The 27,696-nt window shown below is 34.0% G+C and overlaps 1 protein-coding gene and 1 non-coding gene across 2 annotated transcripts in view; both read right to left on the bottom strand.

Annotated features, from left to right (window-relative positions):
* Positions 1-27,696, bottom strand: part of TMEM255B (transmembrane protein 255B) — a 118,373-nt gene that overhangs the window by 8,402 nt on the left and 82,275 nt on the right. Inside the window, exons 5-8 of the mRNA XM_031958756.1 lie at positions 14,579-14,659; positions 7,689-7,774; positions 5,002-5,161; positions 2,513-2,656 (exon numbers count right to left, since the gene is read on the bottom strand). Of these exons, the coding sequence (XP_031814616.1) occupies positions 2,513-2,656; positions 5,002-5,161; positions 7,689-7,774; positions 14,579-14,659 (471 nt within the window). The remainder of the gene's footprint in view (positions 1-2,512; positions 2,657-5,001; positions 5,162-7,688; positions 7,775-14,578; positions 14,660-27,696) is intronic.
* On the bottom strand, positions 17,672-17,774 carry LOC111720004. The gene has a single exon (XR_002769897.1). It is a non-coding gene; the product is annotated as a U6 spliceosomal RNA (small nuclear RNA).

Genomic DNA, 27,696 nt, shown 5'->3' with positions numbered 1-27,696 from the left:
AAGAGAATAAAAGGAGTTCCTTATCAGTTGCTCCCTATACTATTAAAATCAGAAGATTGCAAAAAAAAAAAAGATAATAATACTCATCTATCTTCCATATTTGTTACATGAGGAAAGCACTTAAAAATTATAAAATATTACAAAATGTAAACTAATAAAATTATGTTAGGTGTTTGAGAAGCTCCAGACTTGAATGTGAGTACAAAGTTCTAAGCTTCTCTGACTATCTAAAATCTCTTCCCCAGGACCTCAGGAATTATGCCTCAAGAATTGGGATAAGTCTCATTCTAGCTACCCTGAGACCATTAGGCTGGTAATGGAACCATTAAGAATTTCTACAAGAATTATAGAAATGTGGTTCCTTTATAAGAAGCCACTCCAGACTCATCTCCTACCCTGAGTTCCTGCAACTAAATTATGCTCTATGAACCATATACCCAAATGGAATCACTCCATCTGGACTTGTGCTATTGCTGACTTAACTCTACTGATCACATCCCCGATAGTGACCCTTTGCCCCAATGGCTATCTCTTTCCAAATCCCTGTGTCCTTGAACAGATATAAGGGATAATCTGGAAGAAAGGAGAACCTCCAAGAGATATTTTCATAACAAAATGGCTTGGGTGTAGTCCATTTGCACTTGTTAATGAGATGGTCACTAATCCTGGCAACATAATAATTTGTCCTTCAACAAAACCACATAGGACCATTTTACTACCCCAAGAGAAATGGACTGGTTTTGATATACAGCATTTTCTATAATATTTGTCAAACTACTCAGGGGACCACGAAGTATCCAAAGGTTGTTTGTTTTGAGACTGTATATTGTTTAAAGAGTCTTATGTTATTTTATATTTGATATTAAAATAATAAATAATGAACCAATTAATTAATGACATAAACAATTTTAGAGAATTTTACAAAAAAAGGTTCTACCAAAGTTTTGCATAGAATGAAGGTTTTTGCCACGGCAAAAATATTTAGAACCACCAATGAAGTTGATAATTGAAATAACATTTATTAAGCACTTATTATGCACTGAGCACTGTGCAGAGCTTTAGGGATACAAACCTGGGATAAATGTGAAGATAGCCCCTGACCTGAAGGAGGCCTACCTTCCAGGGGAGGAGACAACACATATGTGGTTGGCCAGGTAGGGATACTTTAGTTTGTTAAGTTATAGAGATAGCAAATGGAGCAGTAAAAAAATAGATTGAGTTGGAGGGTCTTGAAACCAGGGGCTCGAAGAGACCAAAGTGCTCATGGAATATGTGGGTAGGAAAAAATAATTATTATTGTATATCCAAGACTTTAGGTCCTACTACAACACTTTCTTCCTAGTTTTCCTGTACTAACACTAAAGCTTTTGCCTGATCATTATAAAGTAAATTGTTCAGGAATAGCATACTTTAGAGAAACTGGAAACTCTTAGAGAATCCCATGATAGGATTCCAATATTTCTGATTCACAGCTTTAGCAAGCTTGTAGAAAGAGTTACTTGTGGATTATAGAAGCAATCTCTTCTCTTACTTCTGGATCAGCCACCGGATCAGCCAATATTGAAAATATCAAACTGGTTCACACAATGCTTTACTAAGTCTACTATTTGGTCTTTGTTGTTATTTGTCCTTTGTTCTTTTACATCAGGGAGGTGAGGCCATGACATTCAAGTGAGTTGCATTTAAATGAGGTGGGCTGTGCAAAGTCACTACCTCACTTTCTCTCTAATGCTAACTGGGTTCAGTGGCAAGATATAGATTAAGATGACTAGAGAGGGCCCTGCATAAATGGGAGACCTTAAGTCTTTTAAAATTAAGATCCTCAATCAGTCTCAACTTGATTAAAGCCACACCCATATCAAATTAAGGCCAAGTAGCAATTGAGGCATTGAATTACTTAGTCCAAAAAGGGAAAAAATCTGGTAGGGGAAGGCTCTGAGGTTTTTGACCAAAGCAGATACCAACACAATTTATATTTACTCTGATTAAATCAAGTACCCCAAGTGGGGCGTGGCCTGGAACCTATTATTTGCCAATCAATGAGAGCCAGAGTTGTAGGCATGGTTTTTAAGAAAGAAATCTAGCTGGAAAACCCCAAAATATGTTGGGAGGTTTCAGCATTTTAAAAAATCATTCCTCCAGGCAGAAAAGGTAAGGGCATGATAGATACTCTATGTGGACAGTGATACCAAAGAAGATTAATGAAAGGATGAAGTTGTCTACTGTGATTTAGTCCTCAAAAGTTAAGAGATTTAACCTCAGATTCCTTTTTATCTTGGCTTCCTTATCCATGATTTTAAGTAGGGCGGGTAGCCCAATCATTAAAGAAAGGACAATCCTTCCTCTTGCCTCCTTTACCATTGACTACTGGTCTAAACATCTAGTAAAATTATTCTTTTCCTTGATTTTCTCTGGTATGAAAGCATGCTTGATTTTCTTCTAGATGAAAATTAAGAACAAAAATTAATAACAAAAAACCAAAATATTAAGAGGAAAAAAGAAGATACTATACCTGAAGAGGTAAAGGGTAGGGTGAGTAGGCAGGAAGGGTTGTCGTAGAAGGACAAAATCCTGCATATGTCAAGATCTGCTGAGCTGGATTGTAGAGTATTTGAGGAGGAGGTGCAGAACCATATGCCATTTGGGATAGGGGTACCTAGTTTAGAGAATGGAAAATGTGTTAACAAAATGTAGTGTCAGAGAGTGCTTTGTTCCCTTCTACTCTTTCTCCAAAGAATGGGTAGGAAAAACTAGTCAATAAGGTGTTGAGTATTTTTCTATGTGCTAAGCAATGGAAATACAAAGAATAATTTAGATATTATGTGTCAGGTATTGTGCCAAGTACTTTACAATAATCTCATTTAATGCTCCTAATCCTATGCTACCATTATTCCCATTTTACAAATGAGGAAACTGAGGCAAACCCAGGATCACATAATAACTGTCTGAGGCTAGATGGACTCAAGTCTTCTACTCAAGTACTCAAATCACTGAGCCATTATGGTGGGTAAAAGATGAAATAACTCTGGTTATGCAATTGAGGGAATTAGGATAGCAAGTAATTAACGGTAGGAATTGAGTGAACCACAATAACTCCATCTTGTGACTTAATTCTGGACCTAGTTTAGTACTTTTATTATTCCATCACAGGTTTAGTCCAATTTCCGTCTTGTGAGAAAACTTTGTTCAATTGAAGTAATTGTTAGAAAACCTCATAGCACTGTTTGAGCCTAGCCCTGACTGGACAAGTAGACCACCTGTACCTGTTGTTTAAAGTTCCTTAACTCAAGACCTAGGCTATGCTGATGAGACAACCAGTCAGATTCAAAGATTGATGCAAGGAGTTTTCTCACAAATGAACATCTCAAGCAAAAGAGGGATTTGAGAGGGGATTAGATTGGTGGGAGATTAGATTGGTAGGTCCTTAGCTGGCTCCACACTGGTCAATCAGTTATTGCTTCAGAAAATCACATTTATTCACTCTCTTTTTCACAACTTGAAAAGTCCCTAATCTTTTCTCCAATTAGAAATCAGATTATTTAACTTTATAACCTAGTTAATTGTTTTCTTTTAATTATTTTAGTCTTATCTGATTGTTTTTTAATACATAAATTCTCTTTATTCAGGGTCCAACAGCAATACTGAAATAGGCCTGGAACAAATATGTGTTTAATAAACTGATATCTCGGAAACTTGAATCTTTTGTTTCCTCAGTCATTTCATCTTCAACCCATCACTTAGGTAAAACCTCTCCCCTGCCCTCAAGGAATTCACATTTTATTCTGGGTTATAACATGTTTGTATACAGATATATACAAAATAGATACAAGATAAATAGCAGGTGGGACTTTATTTCCCCCAAACATACTATATACTAGTATATGTCTCTGGAAGTTCTCTGGGAACAGTGACATGTTTCATCAAGGTTTCACATCTATCATTATTAATCAGAGTTCTTTATACAAAGTATCCACTTAATAAATATGCTGTTGAATTCAGAACACTGAGGGTTTTGTGGTAGCTGGGATCTGAGATTATAGACCTCAGCCAAACCCCATTTCTCTTCTCCCATGAATAAGCACTGTATTTTTCTTCCTCTGCTTTCATTCACATTGTTCTCATCTTTCTAACTATGTTTACCTATAAAATCATGCTGGATTAGATGATTTCTAAGGTCCTTTCAAATTCTAAATCTTTTATTCCAAGATGTTAAGCCCAACTCAAATGGTGCAACTCCCTGGCACCATTTCTCCCTTTCAATAATGAGCTTTCCCTAAAGTCACATGACACTCTTTAACTCTCTTAAATGTACTTTTCAGGTAATCTAATTGTTGGCATGTATGTATATAAGTTATATGGAAGAAGTGACATGTTTTATTAAGGTTTTGCATTTCTCATTATTAAATACAATTCTCTATACAAAGTATCCACTTAATAAGTATTTTGTTGAATTAAACTAAATCTTTGGACTCCATGGCCAGTGCTCTTAAAATCGTGTCTTTCCTGAGGCACTTCATAAAGACTAATTTTTCTTTTCTTTTTTTTTGATTGGATTTTATATAATTTAATATTTATTAATGAAATTGGTCTATACGCCTATGTTTTTCCCTCCTGGTTTCAGTCTTAGAAATAAGAAATCTGGTACGATGCTTTTTTTTCAATTTTTGAAAAAAAATTCTACTGTATTAAGACAAATTGTTCTTTAAAATTTTGACACAATTCCATTAGGATTGTTATTTAAAACAAACAATTTGGTAATTCCTTTGTAGCTAGTTAGATTTCCTTTCAGTCTGGGTATTTTATGTTTTAGACAGTAGTTGATCTAATTATAAAGACTAATTTTTCAACCATTCCATGGAAAAATATGTGGTATATATGTGTGTGTACAAACATGTATTATACACACATGTGTGTGCATGTATGCATTCATTGATTTACATTCTGGACATAATGTGAAAGAAGAAAGCAATGTATGTCAAAAGGAAGAATCACCCAACTCACCATGTCTTTAAAAGCCCCCAGGACAGCTGCAGTGATGATCCCCAGAAACAAACCAATGATGTTCAGCACTGTTGAGGCCCACAGCAAACGGTAAAGGTGAATCACATCCTGACAGCCACTGACTCCAACAAACTCATAGTAACTGGTAGAGTGTTCTGTGCTACAAAAATATATGATATTGGTATCTTCTAATTATTTCAAGTAAGAATGGGTAATTTTGTTTCATAAGCTAAAAGATAACTAGACATTCATTGAGTTTAGTGTTATAATAACATACAACCTACAACAGAATTCATCTTATATATTATATATATGTCTTACAAATTATACATATGATAGTCAAAAATGGTCAGCAGTTCTAATCAGTGTTCACAAATTAGATTAATATAATCATGAGAAGTAGCACATGTTAGGGAATGGAAAACTACCCTCAGAGTCAGAAGACTTGGAGGAAAGGGATAGGTAACCCTCAGAAGGTCACTCACCAAGGAGTTTCTTGGTTCATTAGTGAACACCATCAATCCCACACAATTCACAATTCACAGGTTCCCCCCCCCACAAAAAGGATCCTCCTAATCAACCAAACCAAGTTTAAAATTCTTCTTTTTTCCCAGTTAGCTTTTCAGCACAGATAAATATTAGAGAAGTTGAAAATCTCTTTAATATCATGTCTAAAAAGTCCACTGTAGCATAGCGGGGTACACTGAGACAGCCAGCTAATAAAGTACCTACTATGTGCCATGGTTTCTACTGAAGGAGGTAGAGACTAGAATGGAGGTAGGGTAGAATATGAAGAAAAGTAAAAGATATTCCTGACCCTGGAAGAACACATAATATAATGAGTTGACCTGAAAGAGAAGACTGGACTCAAGTTTTACCTATAATACATACATACATGTGAGATCAACTGACCTGCACTGGTAGAGGAAGTTTCCTCAGCTGAGAGTTTTTCATACCAAGTAAATTCATAGGTCTAGTCTCTATTCTATTTAAAAGTTAATTTGCATTACACACACCACACTCACACCCCATTATAAAAACAAAAGAAAACAAGGACAGTGCTGGAGATTCAGATTATTAACAAGCAAATTTCCCTCCAACATTAATGTCCCATGCCTGAAGTTCCCCTACTATCCCTCATCCCTTTGGATGGAGACATCCTTGCACACATCCATCCAACAATTTCCCATTCATGTCCCCAAACTAGAAGAATGGTCTGAATAATATCTTATTTTGTTTAAGCCACATTACAAGCTTCATGGCAGTATATATGTGTCGACACACACACACACATACATATGTATATGTATGAATATAAATATGCACACATGTGTGTGTACACAAATATATATGTGTATATATATATATATATATATAATGGTCAGTGATACAGATTTTAAAAACTATTAATGAAACTTTATAAGACTATAAGAGGAATTTTATTTATTCCCCATTTTTTTTTTCAGTAGTAAAGTATCTCATGAAAAAGCCAATAGTTCTCTAGCCTTGGTAGATGTACAGATCAAAAAAGATTGATTTCTGTCATTCAGTGAGCAAACTATCTTTCACAAGGTCCTCTAACCCATCTCCTCTAGCACAATATTTCATGTATAAATAACTTTATTCCTTTTCGATCTTCTCTGAGAATTCCTATGTGACTCTGGATAGTTAGCCTCTTACACTCTTTGTGACTCTGTTTCCTTAATTATAAAAATGAGAAGGCTGGACTAAGTAGTCTCTAAAGGTCCTGTTGGACTCAAAAACTAATTAGTCCCCAGAACAACTCCCCAGGAAGTGATGCTTCATGGAACACTCCAATTTTTATGAGGCAAGTGGGTTTGTCTACCAATTTCTACCTTGATGTTCCTAACAGACAAAGAGGCACAGTGAATAGGGCATTGAGCTTGAAACTCTGAATTAAAACCCTACCACCAATATTTATCAGCTGGCTGGTCTTGAGCAAGTCTTTTAACCTCTACATACTTTACGAAATTCAATAGGATTTATCTAACCAGTCTTAAGCAGCTATCAGCTTTGATCTGGGTCCGTGCAGGAAGTCCCCACATGGAGCATCCCCTGTCTTGATGAAGTCACACATTCTATTTGTGTGTGAGGGCAGCACTGTGGGACAGGGAAAGCAAAGGGGTTTCTTTTTTGGTTATTTTGTTTTGTTTTTACTATTTAGTAAGACCACATAACAACACTAAAAACATGCAAAATGGAAACAGTTTTCAGAGGTCATCCATTTGCACATTTTTATTATAAAGTCATTTGGAAAATGCATGGAATATACATAGAAGAAATACAACTTCTGGTTTACAAGATGGCAGCTTTATTATTGAGGTCTTATCTAAATAACCAGTAAGATTTCCTTGGAGTTCTAGAGCCTAGTCTTATAAGACTCATTACTACATGTCTATGCAATGTAAGTATCTACTGAGAGGATGGCATAGTTTTTTTGTGGTCTTCTGCAAGATCCCAAACTGTTCTATTTGTCTACTGTACAACAATGAATAACAATGATCTGTCATCTCTGGAAATCTTGTACTATAATGAGAGAGGGCTAAGTTCGGTGCAAACTCAATGTTTTTAAAGCAAATAGCAGCAGAAGACACTTAGCTAGACCTTGTTAATCTAGGGTGCTGGGAGGGGAAGAGGAAGGGAGGGTATGAAGAAAAGGCACTTACTTCTCACAGTTGTATAAGTCACAACAGTAGCATGTATTGCTTTTCACTTTTAGCTGGCACTTGCTAGTCAAGGAATGGCAAGTGACCTGTAAACAGAGAAAGCATTTCAGTTATCTCAACTGTTTCCACCTCTATAACACTTCCTGCTCTACTACAGAAAGTGGAAAATCTTCAGCTTCCCACACATCAGAATTTCTTTCTACTTTTCTATGCTTTCAAGATCATTTGACAAGAAGAGAAAAAATACTGTGAAAACAATTTCAAGAGAGGCAGAGCATATATTGTTCAGTCACTTTCAGTCACATCTGCTTCTTCCTTTTCTTGTCAAAGACATTAGAACAGTTTGCCATTTCCTTTTCCAGTTCATTTTACAGATGAAGAAACTGAGGCAAATAAAGTCATGTGACTTATCCAGAGTCACACAGTTAGTGAGTATTTGAGGCCAGATTTCGACTCAGGATGATGAGTCTTCCTGACTCTAATTCTGGCACTCTATCTACTGCACCATCTGGCTACCCATAGAGCATATATATTGCATTGGAAGTATAGTCACAAAGTTCTTATTCCATCAGAGAAATTACCTGAGTAACCTAGGTCATTCTTTACTTTGGATTCTTCATCTGTAAAATGAGGGTGTTGGACTTCATGTCCTCTTGGGTCTGTTCCAGCCCTATATTTGAGATTCTATAATATTAAAATTATAAGGATTCTATTTGCTAGCAGGAAGGTTTCAGAGGCTTTCTACCCCTGACCCACATCTTCATATCTCCTTGAAAAGCTATTCTGTATTGGAAGACTTTTTGTAAGTGACAGCAAAGTGAAGAAAATGGAACCAGAAAAGGGATACATGATGACAATAAAGCAAATGTTAACAACACTAATGGAGCAGTTAGGTGGCGCTGTAGTGGACAGAGTGTCTGGCACAGAGTCAGAAAAATTCATTTTCAGGAGTTCAAATCTGGCCTCAAACCCTTACCAGTTGTGTGAATCTGGGCCAATTACTTAACCTTTGTTTGCCTCAATTTCCTCATCCATAAAAAGAGCCGGAGAAGGAAATGGAAAACCTGTCTAGTATTTTTTGCCAAGAAAACTCCAAAAGGGTTCTCAAAGAGTCAGACATGACTGAAAAAAGACTAAACAACTAACAACTCTAAAACAACAATCAAATTAAAGGATTTATGGAATGATCTCAGTCTTGGAAAACTAGCAAAAAGACATGCTTTTTTCCTCTCAGTAGCGAGGTGGGAACAACAAATGAGAAATGTGTTATAAATCTCAGTTGCTAAATGGGCCAGCTTGGATTAAATGTCTTTCTTTGTTATAAGGAATGGTTCAATAAGGAACATGAGGGAGGGAAAGTTAAGGGGAAATGTCTGTTGTATAAAACCAAAAATCAACAATAAAATCTTTTTAAAATATGTTTCAGAGGAAGACACAAAATAAATGTATTGTTATTCTCATTTCATTAACACTTCTATTTTTATTAATCAAAATGCAAATAATTTGAATTTCAGAGTAAAATCTCATCTGGTATGATTTGTGCCTTGGGATATTTTAGCATCTAGATATAGAATAAAATTTAAAATAGGGTGACATAATGGATGGGATGTTAGACCTATGTGTGAGCAAAATCTCACTTCAAATTGTACCTCAGACACTGAATGTATCACCCTGAGCAAGTCACATAACCTGTCTGCCTCAATTTTTCCATCTCTATTACATGGGGAATATATTAGCACCCACCTCCCAAGGTTGTTATGACAATAAAAAATAATATTTACAAGGTGACTTACAAACCTTAAAGTGCTACATAAATACTAGTTATCACTATTATTAAGGGCAATATAGAGGTCTGGAGGCTCTCCAAGAAGACTCAAATATAACTCAAAGAAAAGGAAGAAATGTGGGAGATTTTGTGGAAGTAGAATTTACACAGGATGATGATTGACTGTAGGGGAACAAGGAAGAATGAAATTATTTGAATATAATTCCAAGGTTTCTTAACATACTAGATCAAGGGGTTCTTAATCTTTTGTGTGTGTGTGTGTGTGTGCCATGGACCACTTTGGCAATCTGGTGAAGTGCTCAGAATCATGTTTTTAAATGCATAAAATAGAATTCATAGGATGACAAAGGAAATCAAAGATTAGTGTAAACAAAGATATCATTTTTCTTCAATCAGGTTCACAGGTTCCTCGAAATCTGAATGTGGACCCCAAACTAAGAACCTTTGTTTTAGAGTGAGCTCAGGACATCAAACTCAGTTAATTGTCTTAAGTACTTTTCAATTCTAAGATTTTATGATTTTGAATCTTCTGATTTTTCAGGATATTATACATCCTGTTAGTGGGGGAAGTTATCTGGCAAGAGGCAATAGGCAATGAAAAGGGAAATATTACAAAACCAAGAGAAATAACTGCTTTTGTATAAACCTTGATTTTGATATTTTAGAAACTGCGGAATTCCATGATTCACAGATATATAAGCATCACCAGAAGAATACTGACATTTAAAAGAAGGACCTTCTTTTGAAGAGATGTTGGATGGTGTTAGGAGTATCATGGAATTCCCATAGGTCAGCCTCTTGTCACTCACAATGTCTGTCCTAAATATTTATTTTGATGTATCAAATCTATGGACCACCTCACCATTATATTTCTTAATTAAGATTACTGGCATTTTTTCCATCTCAGTTTTTCCTGTTTGGACTATTAAGCAATATTCTTTTAAATGAGTTTCTGTAATGTACCAAAACTTAAAGCAATCAATACAAAATCATCTCTAGAGACAGAAATATTTGGAAAACCTCCCAATTTATATGGAATTCCAATTTCCTTTAGATTGTACATGGAACATCCTACATGAAAGTGAGAAACATCCCTGGCAGACAGTAGGTCTTCTATTTATATTCCACTTGATCTTAATGATTAGAGTGTCATCAAATAACTACCCCTATTATTTTACATACCAAGATATCTTAAATGATCTTAATATATGCATGGGTAAATCCTTGGTTGGGAAGAACTGAATTTTGTTTAACTGAGCCAATTTCTTTCATAGTCCACAGAATTCTTGATAAAAATATGAGAAGAATATTTTCACCAAAGAAGTCTTTGATTTGATATGCTATTTTCATAGAATATCAAAAGAGAGAGACAACTATGCCATAATGAAAAGAGAACCTTCCTTAGACTCAGGAAGACTCCTGACTGTGCAGCTCTGAAAAAGTCACTGTGTTCAAAGTCCCCCTAAGTAATTCTCTAAGACCATAAATTGAAGAAAAGGCTCCTTCAGTATTGACAGAGAATGTTTCTCACTACAGTTACAATGAAATAAAAAAAAAAAATCTGGTATAAAGAAAAATAAATGAGAAAATAGCTATGTGAATTCATAATTATTGAAGTCCTTTCAGTTGTGGGGAGTTTTTTTTTTTACCCAGTGGTAATATTGTGTGTAATTTTTTCTAATTACCTGAATTCTTTCCTATTTTGAGAATCAATTACTCAAGGGAGAAAAAAATTAGAACACAAGGTTTTGCAAGGGTGAATGTTGAGATTCAGTTGCTCAATATCTTCAAAACTGTCACCTTCAACTTCTTTTTCACCTTCAAAAACTGTCTAATTCAGTTTTTCTCCCCAACTTTGTTTTCTTTAATGCTATTTCTAGTTACTCGTATAGCAAACTGGGGTTTATCATGCTAGAGTCAAAATTTAGTAGCCTCAAATGTCATCAACAGAGAAATTATTTATTTTGAAAATATTAGATTTCCCCTACATTTTTCAATTGTTTATTGTCACAGTTTCATCCTAAACATTCCGTCTTAACTTATTTTTACAAAAAAAAAATTGCATTGTATTTTCCTGACACTCTTCACTTTTTATGTAGCAATACTACTTGTAATTTCCCATCATTCTTCTTCTTCACAAATTTTTCAAATAAATTTATATCTTAGATCAGTATTTCCTTATTAGCACTTTTTAGCACAAGGAGATCATGTTTATGGGTGGTTCCTAGACTCATCAATATCTCATTGTAGTGATTGTCTATTATCATTTAAACTTTTATAGGAAATGGTGAGAGTCTCAATTCATATCTTCTTGTTCATCTAATCCTGTTCACCAGGATACATGATTTATTTACAAGAGTAAGATTAGGGCAATCATAAATTATAAATAGTAAACAGAAATCAAAGAAGGTATACAGATGAGAATATATTAAGTAATATAAAGAATTAAAGAGTTCTCTTATTGGGAGCAATATAGTTCAATCAAAAGAGAGAAAGTCCCAGATCTCATACAAATAAAAATTCCCTTACTCCCAAGTAAAGCAAGCCAGGGATAAGGACATGATTGAGGTGCCAGCTCCTCTACATGCTGGCTTCTTTCTCAAACTCTGAAACCTGAAGAGAATCTGGAAGCACATCTTCTTTCTCAAAGCTGAGAATTAGAAGATTATAATCTCTCTTCTTTTTCAACCTCTTGACAACCCCACCTCTCACTCAGCACAGAGTATTGAGTAATCATTCTTTACCAGTAAAGAGACTGTTTTATCCTAATAAGTTGATAACTTATTGTATCCAGAAAACTAATTCAGAAATGACTGCCACAGTAATAATCAGCCATTTTCTGTCTTTCACCTTCCTTTTTCATAACATTTAGTGAACCTAAATTGATGCTGTCCTTATCTGCCATACGTCTCTACTTGGAAAACTCCTTGAGTTTCTTGGAAAGAAACTCAAATATCTAGACCTACTAGGGGAAATAGGAGCAGATACAGTAGTAAGAGGAGCAGTAACAATAAAAGTAATAATAAATTATAACTCAGCTTTAAAAAGGGAATGTTCAACAGAAAGCCAAGAAGTGGACCTGGAATTGTTTAGAAAAGAACTCAGGTTTCTCCAAGGATCAAAGTGGCTAAAAGAAATAATCTGATGACTAAATTAAAAAACAAAACAAAACAGTAATCTAGCAAGGAAGGACTAAGTGGCTGAACTTTTGGGGGAACTCTTATTTGATTGTATAAGGAGAGGGAGAATCTCAGAAAGACTAACCAGTGTTTGAAAGGTCTAATGAAAGTGTACCTATACAGTGAAGGTGAACAAGCCTTTTAAACTTTGTTTTGTTATACATAAAATGGGAACAGTAATACTTGAATTACCTATTTCTCAGACTTTTTAAAATGAGGGAATCACTTGATAAAACTCATGATTTTTGCTGTTGTTTAGTCATTTCAATCATATTTGACTCTTTATAACATCATTTCATGTTGTCTTGGCCAAAATACTGAAATGTTTTATCATTTTCTTCTTCAGCTCATTTTATAGATGAGGAACCTGAGGCAAACAGGGGTAAAATGACTTGCCCAGGGTCACACAACTTGCAAGTGTCTGATGTTGGATTTAGATTCAAGAAGATGAATCTTTTTGGCTCCAGGCCTGGCACTAGATCCCCTGTGCCACCTACCTATCCCCAAAATGATATAGAAAATGTGTTATTTTTTCATTCATTTTCTGGACCTGTAATTGCATTAGTATCAAGAGTATCTGGTGAGGAAGCTTCCTCTACCAATGCATATCATTAACAATATATTATTCAACTTACAAGTTTGCTTGGAGACACTGAAAAGTTAAATGACTTACCCAGATTTCCAGTTTTATATAGAAATAAGATTTGTGACCAGTTCTTCCCTACAGTAAGTTTGGCCTTCTACCTACTCTTCTTCTCTGACTATCATCATTAATTTTTTATTTTAATAATAGTTCATTTCCCCTCAAATACTTGTAAATCTTTATTGTTATTGTACAGAACTTGCATATAATTTGTCCTCAAAGATTTGTTCACATTATAGTAAAAAGTGTGGGTACTTTAAAATAACTAGGTACTCTACCCCAGTAAACACAGAAGGGCATGGTAATCTAAGGGCAATTAAGAAGGGAAGAGAATGAATCCCAGGACCTCATTCCAAGACAACACTCCTGGGACCTTGAAATGATTGAAGCCAGCTAAGGGGCCTTCTTTGGGAAACTACCCTGGGGACCACATTGCATCAAAGCACATGATTCTTGTTTAACATTCTCCCTTCCCCTCCTCACAACTAAGCCCCAATACACATGAATTTCAAAACATCTATTCTCTGAAATATTCTATCAAGGAATTTGATGCAGTTCCAGTGACTTTCTACAGAGCCAAGGAACAAATTGTGAAGAAGGACATCTGGCTTCCCATAAACCATGGGGTCATTTGTTTTTCATTTTCCTTTCCGTGAATCCCTCCTCCTTTTTCATTTGTAACAGGTTGCATAGCCCATGCCAACTCAAACTAACAGAATTAGCAATAGATAGGAAAGTAGCAAAGCAAAGGAAACAAAGCACCAAACATGAATGTCTGCTATTTCAAGATGAAATGTACTCATGTTTTGTCTCTTTACTATTTCTGGCATTTTGATGTAGCTGGAAATGGGGGAAAATTCACTATGAAAAATACTAACATTCTTGACTGGTAGGTCAATATATTGAATGTTAGAGTATCTTAAGCCAATGTAGATTTATTGTCAGCTATTTATTGCAATAGTTAAAGTCAGTATTAGAAAAAAAAACTAATAATAATCTTCATGGAAAAAAAAATACAAAACTGAACAAATGAATTTCCAAGAGACCATAATGTACCAAAGATGGAATGTGAATAATATTGCCAAAATAAACACAATTGATTTTTAAGCTATCTAAAAAAAAATCAACCGCAGAAAATAAATTATCCACCATGACAGAAGTTACAGAGATGGTGGGAAGACCTGGTAGAATTGGAATATTACATTTTCTTTTAGAGAAGAACACAGGGAAATGTGTTAGATCTTTAAAGTTATCAGCACACGAAGCAAAAGTTTTTATTTACCTCAGTCTGGTAGACGTCATACAAGAATCCTTCCCCACTTGAATAAAACTGGCACCTTCCAGTGTTGAGAGGCCTCGGCTCCTGGTGGCAAATAAATGAATAAACATAATTGGAATAAAATTACTTTCATATAGTCCAAGAACAGCCAGAGATAACATTAGCTTAGTCAATCAGCCAGTCAGCAAGGCACCATTTCTCATCTTTTAAAAAAAGGTGCCAAAACAGACAGGGGCAAGACTGAGGAAGATTGCTTTTGTCCTTATGCCCATTATACTTTGTCCAGAATCTAGCCTAGGAGAAGATCACCATGTCCCAGCACATTGTGTAAGGAATAAAAAAGAAATCCACATATGTGTTTTTCATCAGTCCAACATGATTTAGGTGCAGAGAAATAGATCATATGCCCCCTTGAGATTCCTTCCTGTTCCTTCCTTCTATTACACCCACACCCTGTTATTTTATCTCCCAAAGTTTGTTAGTGGAAATATTGGGTTCACTATGCCATACATAACATTTCTACTCATGAAAAAAAAAAAATAAGAAAAAATAGCAATGATGGTAAACAATAAATTGGGGCAAGATTTTCCCAGAACACAGGTTATAAACTTTGGGAAACTCATGAATCTTTTTTTTTTTTTAATTAAAGCTTTTTATTTATTAAACATATGCATGGATACGTTTTCAACATTTATTTTTGCAAAGCCTTCTGTTCTAAATTATCTCCTCCTTTCTCCCCACCCTCTCCCTTAGATGACAGATAGTCCAATGTGTAAATATGTTAAAATATAAGTTAAATCCAATGTAAGTATATATATTTATACAATTATCTTGCTAAAAAAAAGAAAAATTGGATCAAGTAGGAAAAAAAACTGGGAAAGAAAAATGTAAGCAAACAACAACAGAAACAGTGAAAATGTTATATTGTGATCCATACTCAGTTCCCATAGTCCTCTCTGTGGCTGTAGATGGCTCTCTTCATCACTGAACAATTGGAATTGGTTTGAATCATTGTTAAAGAGAACCATGTTCATCAGAATTGATCATCATATAGTCTTGCTGTTGCCATGTATAATGATTTCCTGGTTCTGCTCATTTCACTTAGCATCAGTTCACGTAAGTCTCTCCAGGCCTCTCTGAAATCATCCTGCTGGTCGTTTCTTACAGAACAATAATATTCCATAGCATATTGTTATCCTTTTAAGATATAGGGGTAACCTTTAGAAAATTAAGGCTTTGCTACTTAAATGACAGTGTTAAATGAACTCTGAGAAGACCCAACTCATTATCTATAAAAGTAGCACACAATGGAGAGAGGTCTGAGACAGAGGTATAGGAGAAATCTTTACTTCAATTCAACTCAATTCAACAAACATTTATTAACTCCTCTTGTATGCAGAGACTAGAAGAAATATAAAAGTTAGGTAACAAACTAACATACTGTCTATGGAGAGTTTATATACTGGGAGTTTATGTAACTGGAACCAAAGAGATAGACAAAACATTAACTCATGACAATGACACACAAAAGCACATTTTGTATGCATATTGTACAAAAGATGTACAAAATAGAGATCTGATATGCTTTTCTAATCCCTCACATTGTAATCAATTGTTTTCAATCTATTAATATTAACCTAATTTTTTTGTATGTGACATTATTCAATGCATATCTTCTGATTTTCTTCTTAAAGAAATTCTTCATTGTATATGGGTATGTTTTTTTTTTTTACCCTACTCTTAGTTTTATATATACCAATATTTTTTGTTTTCATATCACTTTTCATTTTCTAAGACTTCCCAATTCCTGTAATATACATCAAGCCATAATTTGTAACAAAATTGAAGAACAAAAAAATACAGTGATGTCTTTTTAAACTAGCATAACAGTATCCTCACTTCTTCAAAGAAGGGGGAAAGATATATTTTGTCAACTCTTCTCTGGAGCCAAGACTAGTGGGTTTTTTTTCCCATTTACATTGCTTTAGTAATTTTGCATATTTTTTTAGTTCTTCTGGTTTCTATGAATTATACAAACTTCTGTCCTCTTCTATTTCTCAGTCTTGAGCCATGTTTAACAATTTTTCCTTGTCTGTCCCATGTCATCCTCTGCATTTAAGTCATTGAGTATTAAAGTATAGGTTGAGTATATATTTATACATGAAATAGATATTATATACAGTAATAATATATAGTAATATTTATATTATATATAGCAATATTTATTTGTCATATTTGTGGGTAAATATACATGTTAATAATCATATTTGTAAAGTCTTGTCAAATTCTTCATAGAATTCTCTCCTTATCCTCTGCAACAGATATTAACAGATAAGCTGCAACTATATGCATGGTGACCTTTTTGTTGATGCATAATAAATTTAGTTTAATGTAAGATAATCAGGTGTAATCTATGAAATGTTACATCTAATAAATTCAATTTTGTCAGTGATCTTTTCATCTTTAAGGAGAACATGAGTCATCTTTACAATTAGATACAACACCTTTATGACTTCTGTTTTTCCATAGCATAGGAATTATAATATTGCTAGGATTTACTTCCTCCAGCAATAGATCATATAGTAGCCACTTGATAGTTATTTCCTTTCTTTCCCTTGTTGAGTGTACTGTCAAAGATTCTCTCTATACTGAGCTAAACTCATGCTTGGATAATAGACATAGTTTTTTTGCAGAGACTTCCATGCATTATGGTGAGATTGTGGTCCTCTGTCATAGCCTTTGAGAACCCAGAGGCCTCTCTAGTTATGAGAAAGCACTAGAGAAGGACTTTTGTAGAGCTTTTCTTCATATTACTACTAACTTGAATATAAAGTAGAAAAGGAGAAAATAAGCATGAGAATTAAGGAGAACAAAGAGAAAACTCTCAAATTTCTTCCTTTTTTCTTTTCTCCCATTTGTCTCCTACTCCTCTCAAATATGATGATGGGAATGAGACTAGGGCATCTAAAAAAGTTGCACTTAATCTTGCTTAGAGACACAATATGCAGAGGATTTTCTTCAATAATTTGCTTCTGGGTTTCTAAAGTTCCTTATTTGGTACTGTTATTTTTTAATGTTGTTTCTTTGTGGACAAAAAAAAAAATGGAATGAATCATGAATTTGATTGTCATTCTTGTTTAGAGGCCATGCTAATCTCTATCTCGTTCTAACTTTAATATATCTACTACCAAGGGAACATTACTAATTTTTATTGTTAAGCAAAGGAAACACCATTATCCATGCATATTCAATCAATGTCAATTGTAAATATTTGTTAATTCTATTGATGGGTTTGAAATAAGTCACTCTCATTGAAGAATTATATGACCAGTAATACAGAAGCTTTGAGGATTAAAAAAAAAAAAAGCCAGCCATCTGCTTGTCCCTCTCTATCAGCAGCAATGCCAAACAGTGCCTATAGTGAGGACTAAAGAAAAAAGCTAATAAACTAAGGTTCAAACTCACCTCCAAGTCATTGTAAGATGACAGCCGACTATAATTCATAAAATCACATAATAAATATAACAGAGAGATACACAATAGAATTTCTGAACATCATTTTTGTTATTTCCTCTGGAATAGACTTAACCCAATAAAATTAGTTGAACTCTTTTAAACAAATCTTACTCATTAATTCTAGGGTGCAATTAACTCTATGTGATTGGTTTCTGTTCCATGTCATATTAGATTAATGATATAGGCATGATATAAAACTTCCATTTCTTTATGAATCCTCTTCCTAATGCATAAGTACTGATGATGCAGTTTCATGACTTATGTTTCCTTTTGACTGATCAATCATGATTATTGTTCTGATAAATAAGCTTTATTAGCTTGAATTAAGCCAATATGTTATTTGCTGTGTTTCCTAGATGAATCAACATTAATTTAGTTTTATAAATTAATGTGAATCTGGAGTCTGTGTTTCACTGGTTCTAACTTCCTTATATTCTAGAATCAACAGCCCTATTCTTTTTGCAATCCAAAGTTCATGACTTGGAGCTTCCATTATCTCAGTAATGATTACCTACTGTAATCAGTCATCTATCTTCCATCAAACTGAAATATTAGAGTTTTAATTTCCCTAGAGAATCAATGGCCAGGAAAGAAAATAGACCTTTAGGATGTCTACTACATGTCAAGCTCTCATTTGATCCTCACAACAAACTTTAAAGGAAGATACAATTCTTATCCCTATTTTACAATCTAGAAAACCGAGTCAGGCAGAGTTAAGTGACTTGCTCAGGGTCATACAGATAATAAGTGATGGATGGTAGTTTTGCACTCATCTTCCTTTCTCCAGGCCCAACATCTATCCACTGGACTACCTTATTGTTCCTAGGTGGAAGGCATAACCTGAAAGCAATCACATAAGTGCTTCAATCATCTATAATAAAACCATGTATTTCATCAACTGCTATCCTTGCCAGAAGTAATTATCTTGGTACCCTATCAACTAGTGTTGAAGACTTCTCTAGTACTGTTGATATCTCTATGTACCTACTCTACATAACCCCTCTTCATATCCAGATTTCTAAAACAGGCTATTACACAATATGTTCTTTGCTGATTTCTATGGATTCTTACTTAGAAAAAAAAATTCAGACCTGCGATTTTATCAGTATGGGAGACCCCAGCATGGAAACTCCTACTATTGCCTTAAGGGCAACATCTGTCCTTGGTCCATAGTAGGCACTTAATAAATGCTTAATGACTAACTGATGCATATTAGTAACTCATCTGTTACGTAGTCATAAGTCAATGATTTTAAGTGACTTGTGCATGAGCAAAAATATATATTAACCTTCTATCTATTCTATCTGAAGAGATTTGCCTTATGTTACATGTAATATTCCTTCTTTAACTGAACTTTTGTGTGCTTTTGTGTCTGAGGCTTAAGTTCTGGTTTAAGAAATATGTGTACATGTCTTATTGTTGTTTTCCTAGGAGAAGAAGGGGTAAAAGGGTAAAGGTACTGTTCTGTATTAATCTGTAGGTGATGGAAGGGATAAAAACTGGCCTGACCCAGTCAAAATGCAAAGGAATAACTGGAATATTGAGAATATTTGAGGATTAAGGATATTTGAGAATTGGGATTTTTCAAGTTATTTACCTGAGAGTAAAATTCTCTATCTCTTCTATTTCAGAAAAATGTTCTATGAAGCAAAGAATATTTAGTTATTTGGGGCTTAATCAAACCAAGAATCAGTATCATTCTTGACCAGAAAAGATATTTCATTGACTGCACTCTGCAGCTTCACTAAAATCCTTCTTCAAGGGTTTATCATAGCACTGAAGTAACCCCTAAGTTCTCAGTGCATGGCAGCTTTAAGTATATGTCCAATGACAATCTGTATGTGTCTTTATGGGACCAGATAAGTTGTTTTTTACAACTTTACTAAAAAATTGGTCTAGTGATAAACTGCAGGAATTGTGAGGTGGGGAGGGAAAAGCACTGTAGTCCATAAAGACCATCTGCCAACATATATAAATGCTGCTGTCTTCATCATTAGGGAAAGTAGCACTGAAATCATAGGTTCTTGAGATACTGTGTAAAGAAGCCACATTGGTAGTACAGGCATAGCTCTAGGTCTATTAGTTGATGCTAAGAAGGAGTCAAGAAACTGGATTGGTACTAAGGGAAATTTAGTAACACTGATAGAGCCATTAATACTAAAATGGTCATAGTAATCATCTCAAATCATATATAAAATTCCCAGTTACACAAGGCATTGTGCCATGTTCTCTGAATACTGGTCTTGACTAGAGCTGCTTGCATTCATTCTGGCTTCTTCTCTTTATCTGCAAAAAATTTATAGGAATTATAGTTGAAAGAAGTTAGAGACCAAACCCTGCATTTTTCAGTTGACAAACTGAGGCCCAGAGATGGTAAGGGAACTGTCATGGGTCTCACAAATATAGAATAAGGGCTCAGTTGGTCTTGCGGGAAATAAATTTATTCCAACATTTCACATAAATTTATTTGGACTTCTTAAGAAACTAAGTATTCCTCTAATACCGATCCTCTTGTTCTGAAACTGTACCAAAAAGAACAACAGAACAAGAGGAAATAACCATGAGTTGGTACCTGTGGCAGAAGGGAATTATTGATGGGCAATAAGATTGTTTAATTATAAATCCCTTTCCGTCTGTTTAAGTGTTTTGTTGACTGTATAGGATCATCAGAGTTTGGTTTTTTTGTTACCCAAAACATAGATAGAGTTCCTCTACCAGATGAGAGTCCAAACTCAAGAAGAAGCTGAATCCTAAACAAGAGATTCCAGTCTTCACTATTTCTCAGTTATAATAGAAGTAGGAGGAGGAGTAGTGATGGTGATGGTGATGATGGTAGTGGTAGTAGTAGTAATAATAATAACAGCTATCATTTTTACATTAAGCTTTATGAAACACTTTTTATATATTATCTCATTAGGTTCTATTATTATCCTAATTTGACAGATGAAGTAACTATGCTAAAAAAGCTTAAATGAATTGCGCTGAGTCCCACAACTACTAAGTGTTTAAGGCAAGAGTTCCATCTAGGTTTCCTAGACTCTGAGTGTACTATTCTATCCACTTTGCCACCTAGCTTCATAGTAATAATGGTAGCAGTATATTATAACTTCAATGTCATAACATGGCATAGAGGTGACGCTGGGTTCTTATAAGTGGCCTGGTATTTTCTCTCACACTGGAAAGATTTTAAATATGGGTCTTATGACAATCCTCATCTGCTTTCTGCTACATCTGCTGATAAGTATAGAAAGTTTGGCATTAAATGATAAATTCTTTAAATATGGCACCCATGAAACAAAGAAAAACAAAAAATATCCCTCAGTCTTTCGCTGCTTCTTTTAATGGTGATGATGAGTATGAGTGAATGATAAATGCAAAAGAATGGAAGAAATATCAACTAGAAGCCCATTATGTGCCAAGCACTATGCTAAACATTTTAGAAATATTATCTCATTTAATCCTCACAACAACCCTGGGAGGTAGGTCCTATTATTATAACATTATTATTATGGTATATCATAACACTATATATATATATACACAAGAATATACCATTATATTATAATATTATATCAGTTTGGAGTTGACAAAACTGAGGCACACAGATGTTAGATGACCTAGGATCATATAGCAAGTTTCGGAGTTCAAATTTGAATTCAGGATTAATGGACTTTAAGTCCTGCTTTTTGTCCACTTTACCACCTAGTGGCCTGACAGAATAAATGAAGGGGCTAAGTGTCACAAAGTTTTTATACTCTCCATAAACATTAAGTTAAGGGCTGATATTCTAAATGTGAGAGCCTTGTGCAATGACTGGAATCATTTCAACATTTATTCTCGTTCTAAAGGAAAGCCCCCAAAAATAAATAAATAAAATTGTAACTAGTTAAATTTGGCTCACAGATTCTCCTTAGAGAATTTTTTTAAAAGAATTTGTCAGAAGTGATTTTATGAAATTGCAAAGGATAAGAAATAGCATTATATGGGATACTTGATCACTTCATTCTATAGAATTCATGTGCTTACCACATGAAGATAACTGCATCTTAATAAAGTCTGTTGCCAAAAAGAAAAAACAAACTGAAATTTAAAAAAAATCTACAAAATATTTGATGAGACTTTTAAATGAGCAGATGTTTGTTGTTTAATGACTTCAATACATAGAGAAGAATGTTGAAAAATATGTTGATGAAATAACTAAAAGTTTAAAAACTATGCAGAACCCAGAGAAAGGACTGTGGGGACTCAGTGTGGATAACAATATAGTATTTCCACATTTTTGTTATAGTTTGCTTGCATTTTGTTTTCTTCCTCATATTTTTCCTTTTTGATCTAACTTCTCTTGTGCAGTATGATAATTGTAGAAATATGTATAGAAGAATAACACATGTTTAACATATATTGGATTACTTGATATCTAAGGGAGGGGGTAGGGAAAGGGAGGGAGAAAAAATTTGGAACACAAGATTTTACAAGGGTGAATACTGAAAATTATCTATGCATATGTTTTGAAAATAAAAAGCTTTGATAAAAATATGCAAAAGTCTCAAATCTATACATCATGAATATTTTCTGCAAGAAGAGTTAGTGCACTAATCTAGAATGAAATTTAGAATGATACAGAAAATGTTACTAAATAATATGTGCCCTTTGATTCAGCTATACCCATGCTAGGTCTTTACCCAAAAGAGTTCAAAAAAGAAAAAAAGTCTTTTATGCACAAAAATATCTATTTTAAAATATATAAAATATATTTAAAATATATACTCTTTTTGGGATGCAAAAAAACCCACCAAACTAGAAACCAAGGGGATATTTGTCAATTGAGAAATAGCTGGAAAAGTGGTTATATATGAATATGATGGAATACTGTATACTATAACACAAATGAGGAAACTGATGACTTCAAAAAGATTTAGAAAGATGCAGAAGGGAGTAAGCAGAATAAGAATGATTTATACTACAAAATCAGTATTATAACAATATAAGTGATGAAAAATGAAATGACTAGAACCTGAAGAATATTTTATATGATAATAACAACACTATAAAACCAATTTTGAAAACGCTTAAAAATTATGACCATTCATGATTCCAGAGGCCTGAAGAGCAAAGTGATAAGCTGCTCTTGGTGTCTCTACACTGTGTAAAGCAGAAAAATGATGGATTTAAGAGTAAGGAACAAAACACATATTTTTGTGTACAACAATTGGTGAAATTTGTTTTACTTGGCTATGCATATTTATCACAAAAATTTGTTGTTCTTCTTTTTAAGAGGATGAAGCTGGTACAGAAAGAAAACATATTTTTGCATCTATTTTTTAATAGAAATTAAAGTGTGCTACATATGTGAACTGCTGCACGTACCTTCAATGAGATCAGTGTTATTGATTTTACTTGTTTTACTCTGTTAAAAAAAAAGATCTTTCATGAGTATGAAAAAATTTATGTCTGTAATACATATCAATAAAACTTTAAAAATCATAGGTAATATTAGGCATGGTTTCCTCTGGAGGCTAAGATTGGTGGGTTTCTTTTTTTTTTTCTAGTAAATTTATTATTTTAAATACACATTGCTTTGTTGAGAGAGAAAACTCAGAGCAAAAGGAAAAACCTTGGGTGAGAGTAAAAAAAAAAACAGGAAAAAGAAGTGAACATAATAGCATGTGTGTGGATTTACATTCGGTCTCAATAGTTCTTTTTCTGGATGCAGATGGCATTTTCTGTCCAAAGTCTATTGGGGCTGCTGGATCTCTTGAGTGTAAAAGTTCTGAGATGCAGTAAAGCTAAGTCAATTGCACTGTCTAGTAAGAAGGGGGGGAATGAACTCTTGGGAGAAAGAATGATCAGGACAATTAAGGGGGACAAAGTGGGTCAGGTCAGAAATGGAAAAAGGTTGATGTAGGAAAACTGGGACACTGATACATTGTTGGTGGAACTGTGAACCAATCCAACCATTCTGGAGAGCAATTTGGAACTATGCTCAAAAAGTAATCAAACTGTGCATACCCTTTTTGATCCAGCAGTGTTTCTACTGGGATTATATCCCAAAGAGATCCTAACAAAGGGAAAGGGACCCACCATATGTGCAAAAATGTTTGTGGTAACCCTTTCTGTAGTGGGAAGAAACTGGAAACTAAGCGGATGCCCATCAATTGGAGAATGGCTGAATAAATTATGGTATATAAATGCTATGGAATACTTTTGTTCTATAAGAAATGATCAGCAGGATGTTTTTAGAGAGGCTTGGAGAGACGTACATGATGATGCTAAGTGAAATGAGCAAAACCAGAAGATCATTATACATGGCAACCACAAGACTATAAAATGATCAATTCCGATGGAAGTGGCTCTCTTTAATATTAAGATGATTCAAACCAATTCCACTTGTGCAGTGATGAAGAGATCCATCTACACCTAGAGAGAGAACCATGGGAACAGGGTGTGGAACACAACATAGCATTCTTACTCTCTCTGTTGTTATTTGCTTGTATTGTGTTTTCTTTCTCAGTTTTTCTTTTTCTTCCTTCTTGATCCGATTTTTCTTGTGCAACAAGATAATTGTATAAATATGTATACATATATTGGCTCTCACATGAATTTCAACATATTTAACACGTATTGGACTACCTGCTAGCTAGGGGAGGGGGTGGGAGGAAGGAGGGAAAAACTTGCAACAAAAGGTTATGCAAGGATCAATGTTGGAAAAATTACCTATGCATAGGCTTTGTAAATAAAAATCTTCAGTAAAAAGGCGGGGGAGAAATAGAAGATAGGAGAAAAAAAGAAAGAAGGAAAGAAAAGAAGGGGAAAGGGAAAGGAGGGGAAAGGGAAAGGAGGAAAAGGAAGTATTAGAAGATGTTGAACATGAAAAGCACAAGAAATAATGTCACAGATAAAATGAAACTGATGGAATCTTCAAGGACAAATAATAATAATACCATTTATACATATACCATTATATATATTATTATATGATATAAGTTTGCAAAATCCTTTACATAAATTAACTCATTTAATTCTTACAATAAACATCATTAGGTATTTACTAAAGGTAGTTAACTCCATTTTATAGATGAGAAAATTGAGGCTCAGAGAAATTAATGATTTGCCCATGATCACACATCTAGGAAACATTGGAAATAGAAGTGGAAATAAATCTAAAAGCATGGAAATAGAAGTGGAAATAAATCTAAAAGCACTCTTTCCATGACTGATGACTGATGTAAAAGACATTTTCAAATCAGTCATTTGTGTATAATTGGACTATTGATTTGTTAGAGCAAAAAATAAAATCAATATCACATTGGAATAATAAAAATGGAAAGAGATATAATGTAATTAAAATAATACCAAACTGAACTATTTAAGCAAAGTGTTTTTTTTTTTAATATTGAAAAATGGAAAATGGATCAGGCACTGATGTTAAATCATCATTATTCCTTACAGTATAAACGAAAATCCACAAGAAAAAGACTAAAAGTCTGTAAAAACCAACTCATTCAATAAATACATCTCTCTCTCTCTCTCTCTCTCTCTCTCTCTCTCTCTCTCTCTCTTTCTCTCTCTCTCTCTCTTTCTCTCTCTCTCTCTCTGATCTCTTTTCCAGATTGAGCAATATGAGCTGATTTAGAAGAAGGCTTCAAGCTTCTTGGAAGGAACCTCTCCCTTCTTCTAATACCATGGAGAACTGGATAAGAGCCAATTGTTATCTGTGCCACTGAAAGAAATATGGTACAACTTTTGGACCACAGGGTCATCAAACTGGCAAGGATAGAAAAATACTGAGCTGTTCTCAGGATCAGAGTTTGAAAATCAGTTATGATACTTGCCAGGGACTTTATGCAAGTCATTTGACTTTTTACATTTACATTTACATTTCTGTAAAATACCAGTGTTAAGTTTAGATGGCTTCTAAGGTTCTCTCCAGCTCTAGATTTATGATCCTCTATCAAATATAAAATATGGTGCTATATTAGATGACTTTCAGGTTTCTCCTTGTTTCAGAGCAGGGGATGGCAATCTATACCCACTGCCTGTTTGTGTCTGTCCCACAATGGTTTTTACATATTTAAATATAATAAAACTTCATAAAAAAAGTTTAGTAAGTTGTAGCTCTAGAGCTATGCAATTACTGCAAGTTACTGTTACCATCATTATTATATTATATTATTACTTATTATTATTACTGTGTTACTATTATTTATCATCATCACTGTTATAATTGTTATCATTATAATTATTATATAATTCATTATATAATTATATAATTCATAGTAAGTATTGTTATCTCCAATTTATGGAAAAGGAAAGGAGAGATTCAGTGATCATTACTGCCCAGCATCTGAGACATGTATTCAGTTATTTTGAATTCAGTGTTCCTCCAATTACTATGTAAACTATAATGAACAGTAGAATATAAATCATATAAATCTGGAAAATCCAGCAGACCAAATATTATGTTAAATGTAAATTTAATGGGAATATGAAGAGATAGACTAATTTAGCATATTTATCACCTTGCCAACCTTGACTTTCTGCTTATCCAAGAAGGCTTGATATTAACTCACATGGTAGCTGTTCTAATTAGAGGGGGAAAAGTTTCTAAGTACAAATAATATATATATATATATATATATATATATATATATATATATATATATATATATATACTACATGCTAGGAAAGAATTACTTCAATAAATCTTGTTATATGAAGGAATGAGAAAAACCAGGGTGATAAAACTTACATGCCATTTTGACATTCATAGAACTAGACCGGACATTTTTCTATTCTGTGAAGTAAGAAGCTTTTACACTACTTCCATTAACTCAAATTGAGTAATAAGAAGCAGGTAAGTTCTACAAACCCATAGAAAATCCCAAAAAGCAAAGAAGAAAGTGGGAACATGAGAAGCTATGTATTCCTTCCCAAATTCTCATTCATTAGTGGAAAAAGAAAAAGTTTTATAACTAAAGAGGATACTTTGTCTCTTGGATCCTAGTGAAACATGCAGTTGTAACAAGAGTAGTCAGTGACTAGCAAAAGCCAATAATAATAATAATAATAATGTAGCATTTATAAAAAGAGCAGTGAAGTGGCACAATGGAAAGAGTGCTGGGTCAGAATCAAGGCAAGTCATTTAATCTTTGCCTCAGTTTCTTCATCTATAAAATGAATTGGAGAAGAAAATAGTCAAGAAAATCCCAAATGGGGATACAAAGACTCATATGTTTTAAGGTTTACAAAGTGCTTTACACATGTTATCCTATTTAGTCTTTATAGTAACCCTACAGAGGTGGGGCTATTATTATTTCCATTTTACAAATGAGGTAATTGAGGCTGAGAGAAATCAAGTAACAAGCCCAAGATCATACAGCTATTATCTGAAGTATGCTTCAAACTCAGATCTTCCAGACTCCAAATACAGTGCTCAATTCCATGCAGCATCCACTCCACTATATATGTATGTGTAATAAAGCTTAACTTTATTACACTTATATTAACTTATTTGTTATATACGCCACTTATAAAATGGGATAAAGAGAATGAAGTTTTATTCCTTTAGATTGTGCTGAATTTGGTGGCTTTTTCTATAAAGAAAG

The sequence above is a fragment of the Sarcophilus harrisii genome, chromosome 3 (assembly GCF_902635505.1).
Source record: "Sarcophilus harrisii chromosome 3, mSarHar1.11, whole genome shotgun sequence".
NCBI lineage: Eukaryota > Metazoa > Chordata > Mammalia > Dasyuromorphia > Dasyuridae > Sarcophilus > Sarcophilus harrisii.
The sequence above is the reverse complement of the archived record's forward strand: the minus strand, read 5'-3'. Positions and strand labels throughout refer to the sequence as shown.